The sequence below is a fragment of the Austrofundulus limnaeus genome, unplaced genomic scaffold (genome assembly GCF_001266775.1).
Source record: "Austrofundulus limnaeus strain Quisiro unplaced genomic scaffold, Austrofundulus_limnaeus-1.0 Scaffold428, whole genome shotgun sequence".
Taxonomy (NCBI): Eukaryota; Metazoa; Chordata; class Actinopteri; order Cyprinodontiformes; family Rivulidae; genus Austrofundulus; species Austrofundulus limnaeus.
The window spans coordinates 70,140-77,190 of record NW_013952830.1 but is presented as its reverse complement, the minus strand read 5'-3'; the positions used below and the strand labels follow the sequence as shown (position 1 = coordinate 77,190).

At 45.7% G+C, this 7,051-nt stretch overlaps 1 protein-coding gene across 2 annotated transcripts in view; it reads left to right on the top strand.

Annotated features, from left to right (window-relative positions):
* The window catches only part of si:ch211-117k10.3 (Krueppel-like factor 15), an 18,720-nt gene extending 11,669 nt beyond the window's left edge, over window positions 1-7,051 (top strand). Inside the window, exons 2-3 of one of the 2 annotated variants that reach the window (XM_014024581.1) lie at window positions 1,648-2,784; window positions 3,807-7,051. In XM_014024581.1, the coding sequence (XP_013880035.1) occupies window positions 1,718-2,784; window positions 3,807-3,975 (1,236 nt within the window). In that variant the 5' untranslated portion in view covers window positions 1,648-1,717 and the 3' untranslated portion in view covers window positions 3,976-7,051. Of the gene's footprint in view, window positions 1-1,647; window positions 2,829-2,885; window positions 2,924-3,806 lie in introns of those variants that run through there. The other variant, XM_014024582.1, reaches the window with a different exon arrangement.

Below are 7,051 nucleotides of genomic sequence, written 5' to 3'. Positions count from 1 at the left end.
AAACATTTTGGTTGTACAAAAGAATCTCAAGAAAAATGTAATTTAACAAGTATATTGTTCTGTAGACAAAGTTTATTATATATAATTGTTCTCAGTCAGCCATGTTGACAGGATCTGCATGAATAAAACTTCATTCTCTTCTTTGAAACAGAGTATTTAAGGCTCAGGGAGTAAAGCAGCAAAAATGTTGCTAAAAAAATCTAGAGGTTACCCAACATTCATAAACTTTTTTTTTTTGCTCATATGATCAAACATTTTCACTTAAATAGGAGTATACTGTGTATGTGACCTTATTAAAAGTTACAGTTTAGTGTTCTGTTCGGCTTTACCAAGAATTTTCTCCCTTTCATTTTTACACCCCCAGAGAACTTTAATCAATGTCTTTTTCTTGGTTGTCCACCGGACAACTGTGTAACGTTCACATTGGAGTCTGATGCAGGTCGCATCAAAAATGTAATGTGAAAATTCACACCAAAACATTGGATTGAAAAAAAAATTTGGAATTGAGCATTAAGGCCTGCAGTGTGAACGTAGCCCTAGAGYAGGGGTGCCCAGCCAGTCGATTCCCAGGTGCCCGTGCAGCGCAACCTGGCTGCAGAGCCTCTAACGCCRGCTTTGAGCGTCACATCCCGGAGTGGCTGGTCTTGTTCGAAAGCTCTGGTTTCTGCCCTACAAGGTGAAAGTTGAATGTAGTCCCTGTGACGTTCCCCCGCGGACCAATAAGCGGAACACCTCCAAAATACGCACCGTCAGACCTCCCTCCGGGGTGGTTTTAGCGCCCCCTCCCAGGCTATGAGCGTCGGAACCCGGCGTGGATGGTTGGGTTTTAAAGCTCTGATTCTGCCCTACAAGCTGATACTTGAATGGAGTCTCTGTTGCTTTGTGGAGTTATAAGCAAATTACGCACGACTTAGTGCATTTTTTGGGAGGAAATTTCAACCTTCGTTTACTTCTCCCGCGGGGTCTGAGCATCGGATCCGGGAAAGTGAGATGACTTTGGAAAGCTGCGGTCYTCCTCTACATACTGGAGGTGGTTGCAAGTTCCTGGGACTTTCCCCCGCGGAGCTATTAACCAACGACCGGCCGAAAAAGGTGCTTTGGCGGGCGATATAGTTCTCAATTTACTCCGGAGCCTCTAGCGYYGGCTCTTACCATCGGATCCGGGCGGGATATGGCTCRTTTTAATGTTCTAAGAATGCTGACTGCTAAGAATGTTTATTTTTTGCTATATTTGACAAAATAGCAGTTAGATATGGATAAAAACAATTGGTCTATTAGCAATATTTGAACAATTCAACCAAAAATACTTTGATTCATGAGTTTCTGACAGTTTTAATTTTTTTGTCATTTGTGTTTATTGTGAAATTGGTCTTGAATTTGATTTGACTTGGTATTAAAAAGTCTTAAAATGTCTTAAATTTAACTTGCCTTAAACTGTAGGAACCCTGAGGCGGCCGTGTTTTTAAATGTTTATCGTTTTGTCAGGCAGAGAGTAAGACAACTACAGTATCTGCTGCYGTTTACACAAACTGTTGACAGATCCTGTAAAAACTTTGTTTAAATGTCCAAACTTTACAAACCAGTGTTTTTGTCTGAAGAGGAATTGTAGCGTTGATATTTACCCACAATTCCTCTCTGTCTCTGCAGGTTTTTGTGATTCTTCCTGTGAGTGGTTTTCCCTGCAGCCCCCTCACCCCTCAGCGTTCGGTCTGGACCCATGGTGTCCCTCAGCAGCAGAACCCTGGACACGGAGCTGTTCCGGGACAGCGGCCTGTTCTCGGTCTGCCTGGAGGTCGGCTCTAGCAGCAAAGGTGGCAGCTTGGCCTCCTGCAGCAGCCCGGGGCTGGAGGAGCAGGGGGCATGCAGCCTCAGCCCCGGAGAGGCCGAAGAAGAGGAAGATGAAGACGATGGCGGGGATCTGCAGATTCTTCTCAGCGAGGACCCAGAAATGGGACCTGCCTTTCTGGAGCCCAAGCTGCCAGAATTTGATTTTTCTCCCTCTTCTCCGTTTTCCCCCACCCTGGAGGACATTGAGGAGTTCTTAAAAGAGAAGATGGAGGTGGTGAAGGAGGTGAAGGAGGAGCTGGAGGCGTCCTTTCTTCCGTGCAGCGTCATGGACTCTCCATCRGCCTGCCCACCTCCAGATGTTCCCTCAGAGTCTCACAGTGACCTGGGCACCAGCAGCAGCTTTTGTTCTTCCAGCCCAGAAACCCCTGAAACAGAAAAACTCAGTCCCATAGGAGCAGAGGCTCCGCCCTCTGCCCAGACTAACCCTTCACCTCCTGCTTTGACGCCACCAGTTCTCCTCGGAGCTCCGGTGGTCCTGCTGCAGCCGTTACCTCAGGCTCCAGCAGGCTCTCCCTCTGGGGCCCAGAGTGGCATTTGGCTCACTCAACTTTTCATGGGACTCCACGGTGCTACAGCCCCAAAATTTACCCTGCTGGCCCCCCAGGTGTCCTCTGCGCCCACCACCACCACTCTGGTGTCGCTCAGCAATGGCGACATCAAATTATCTGATCAGAAGTACGTGAAGATTGCCCCGCTGCCCATCACCACCAGAACTCTGGAGATCATGCCCGTGACAGGAAACGGGGGCCAGGGCAGCACGCTCATAAAAGCTGCGGCCCCCCGAGTCACCAGAGTACCACCGACGGAACGAGTCCACAAGTGTTCCCACCCCGGCTGCGGCAAGATGTACACCAAAAGCAGCCACCTGAAAGCGCACTTCCGCCGCCACACAGGAGAAAAACCATACACCTGCAGCTGGCCCGAGTGTGGCTGGAGGTACGAACAGACCAGGGTCCTACAGCTAGACCAGAGTCCTGCAGGTAGACCAGGGTCCTACAGGTAGACCAGGGTCCTACAGGTAGACCAGAGTCCTACAGGTAGACCAGGGTCCCGCAGGTAGACCAGAGTCCTACAGGTAGACCAGAGTCCTGCAGGTAGACCAGGGTCCCGCAGGTAGACCAGAGTCCTGCAGGTAGACCAGGGTCCTACAGGTAGACCAGAGTCCTGCAGGTAGACCAGGGTCCCGCAGGTAGACCAGGGTCCCGCAGGTAGACCAGGGTCCTACAGGTAGACCAGAGTCCTGCAGGTAGACCAGGGTCCCGCAGGTAGACCAGAGTCCTGCAGGTAGACCAGGGTCCCGCAGGTAGACCAGGGTCCTACAGGTAGACCAGAGTCCTGCAGGTAGACCAGAGTCCTGCAGGTAGACCAGGGTCCTACAGCTAGACCAGGGTCCTACAGCTAGACCAGAGTCCCGCAGGTAGACCAGGGTCCCGCAGGTAGACCAGAGTCCTGCTGGTAGACCAGCGTCCCACAGGTAGACCAGAGTCCTGCTGGTAGACCAGAGTCCCACAGGTAGACCAGAGTCCCGCAGGTAGACCAGGGTCCAGCAGGTAGACCAGGGTCCCGCAGGTAGACCAGAGTCCCACAGGTAGACCAGAGTCCCACAGGTAGACCAGGGTCCCACAGGTAGACCAGAGTCCTGCAGGTAGACCAGAGTCCTGCAGGTAGACCAGAGTCCTGCAGGTAGACCAGAGTCCTGCAGGTAGACCAGAGTCCTACAGGTAGACCAGAGTCCTACAGGTAGACCTGAGTCCTACAGGTAGACCAGAGTCCTACAGGTAGACCTGATCAGGCACAGACCAGGTTCTGACTTTGACATGAAGGCAGTGTAAACATGAATGATTTAGTTTATTAGTGAAGTTATCAGCTGTTATTACTGATGGTGCAGTATATTAGTAGAGTGCAGAGTCCTCTAAATAAACTCTGTTGATTCGGTTTTTGATCTCTCCTGTCCTCAGGTTCTCCCGGTCTGATGAGCTGTCACGCCACCGGCGCTCTCACTCAGGCATCAAGCCGTACCAGTGCACGCTGTGCGACAAAAAGTTTGCCCGCAGCGACCATCTGTCCAAACACACGAAGGTCCATCGCAGCTCCAGGCCCAGCAGGATCCTCAGAGCCACCGTGTGACCCTGAACACAGGAGGGTGCCGGTGATCCTCAGGACTTTAGGGTGCTCAGATTCAGGAGAGGTGGCTGGTTTCCCCCCGTCATTTCCTTCCTGTCTCTTCCTCCCCTGCTGTTCTCCTTCGAGTGACCCATCTGAGGAACTCGCCTTATATTGAGCAATCAGCCACCTCAGGAAAAAACTAAGTTGAAAGTCGACTTCCTGGCACAGAACAGGAGCCGGTCTCACTGAGACCCCCTCTTCCAGCCATTGCTTGCACTTCTGCTCCTGCAGCTGCCAGCTGCTGAGGGACGGGGGACAGTAACCGACACTGGGAACATCTGCGGTTGTATTGTTTCTTATCTACGCCTGCCAATCCCTCTTCCTCAAAGCCAAATGTCAGGTTCACACGCACAAGAAGCGTTCAGAAGTTGTTCTCCGACGTGTCCCATTCGTGTCATGAGTTCTGATCACAAGGCTCGGGCTGACAGGGTCCACGTGATGCTGAGACGGCTGTCTCTCTCTCTCTCTTGGAGAAAATTATGAATAGTGAAGAAACAGATGACATTTTAAGAGTTGCCCGTGCATTTTAGAGACAATCTAGTCTAATGAAGCTAAATCTGAGCAGCATTTCCAAGCTGATGTTTTATACATCCAATGCTGGCCTTTCAGTCTTTCATCCACTCATCATCCATTCTGTTGAACCTGTATGCCTTTTCTCAGTCCTTTAATCTCTTTATTGCTGCCTTTGTCATCATCACTAACTTCCTTTAATCCAATGTAAGGGTTATCATGTGACTGTTTTTATCTATCTGTGATTCATGAAGGGGGGAGCAAACCAGAAGACCAGGTTCTGGCCCCATGAGAGTTAAAATAACACCCTCAGTGCATGACAGTTTATAAGCTTTTTATTCTTTAGGAAATAATGTGTAGCCAACTTCTGTGGCCTACGACTTCTCTGTGTGGACACTTGGGCCCAACGGTGCTAAAGTGAAGTGATACACTGCTCTTACTTTATTACAGCAGTACTTACTGTTTATTATAGCAGTAATTACTGTTTTATAACAGCCGTACTTACTGTTTATTACAGCAGTACTTACTGCTTTATTCAGCAGTACTTACTGTTTATTACAGCAGTACTTACTACTTTATTACAACAGTACTTACTGTTTATTACAGCAGTACTTACTACTTTATTACAACAGTACTTACTGTTTATTGCAGCAGTACTTACTACTTTATTACAACAGTTCTTACTGTTTATTACAGCAGTCCTTACTACTTTATTACAACAGTACTTACTGTTTATTGCAGCAGTACTTACTGCTTTATTACAACAGTTCTTACTACTTTATTACAACAGTACTTACTGCTCTATTACTGAAGTACCTACTATAAACATTATTCTGCTGGTTTTATAACAGAATTTTAGGACCTCGGAAAGAAAGAAAGAATCAGGAGGAAATTTCAAGATAAAAATCGAAACTAGATCAGCAGAATATTGACAAAGAATGTTAACATTTAAATGACAGAACATACAGGAGATCCTTGAAATTTGAGGGGGCTATGTTCTCAGATCTCAAGTTTTAGAGAGCCATAAAATTTAGATGTCAAAAAAATAATAATCTGAATTGTTTCTTAGTACTAGTGGTGTCCCAATACCGGGTACGTGTACTCGAACAGACTGCCCAGATACTCCAGACTGATACCAGTACCAGTAACTGATATTGTTACTTCATTCAGAGTTTTACAGTTTACTTTTCAAATAACAATATTTTCAGTTCCAAGTTGAATGAATTTCTACAAGTTGAAATAAAATCTTATTTGTTATTTTTATTTATTTTAAAATGTTACAACAGTATATATCATGTTGTATATTTGATTTGATCCAGTCAGCGAGGCTGTAGGCCTGTAAGGAAGAAGAGACACTTTGTTCTAAATAAAGAAATGTGTTTTTAAAGTCTAACTCATTAGGTAATCGGTATCAGTGAGCACCCAAACTGAAAACTTTGTATTTGTACTTGGTTTGATTAAAAACTGGTATCGGGACATCCCTACTAAGTACATTTACACATCTAAGGATTTTCTTTGGGGTCCTGGTGCTACACCAACATGTTTAACATCTGTTAGCTCTTAATCACAATTTCACTTTGTGTTACGAATAATTTCAAAAGTAACTTTTTTTAACATTGCAACTTTTTTGTGAAAAAGTGTAAATATTTCTGTCCTTTTTGGCAATAATATTTCAACATTTCAACTTGAAAAACTCAATCTTCCTCCTCATTATTTCTGAGTTTGGTCCTAATCCTCTGCTGTAGTTATAGCAGCGAGAAAAGCTAGTAGTTTAAATTAGCTGAACGGCAGCTAACATCTATTCAGTTGTGTATTAAAATACTCAGTATAATGTATACTAAGTACAAAGGACAAATATAACATGTACAGCTTGTTGCCTTTATATAGATAGTTTTGTTTTTTAACCAGTGCATTAAGCTATTGAGTCATGTTCCTGGAAGCTGTGGGTCTGGACTGTAGTCTGAGATCTGGATCCTCTGCCTGTCCACCAAACATTAAGCTGAGTCTGCTGGTCTCAAGTGCACTTGTGTTTGAGAAAAGAAACTGTTCCACAAAATGTATCAGCACCATCAAATGCAAAAGTGAAATAAAGTCAGTGCTGTGTGGTTCCTGGAAGGTTGAACTGTAGATCTCAGAGCTTTGGTTCTTTCTGACCCGTCTGTATCTGAGTCCGACCAGCACCAAGTGGTTTTATTTTCAGCAGTTTAGCTTCTCTGGTGTTTCTGTGCAGCAGGATCCTGCTGAAGGCAGACAGACGGGCCGACGTGTTGATCCGTCTGAACTGGAGCTGTCTTTGTGTCTGAGCCTCCMCAGGCTGCTTCTACTGACCTACATCATCATCATACGCCTCTCTCTCTCACTCTTCCTTTTCTTTTAGAGCAAATAGGAAAATCTGTGTGTGAGATAAAGATTTGCACACACACATTCACATATTTTTTTTTTAAATTTTGTTTTGTCTTTTGAATACCAGAAATGCTATTTTCCTATCTGCAACAAAATAAAAATGCGTCTTTTTGCTCTGTTGTTA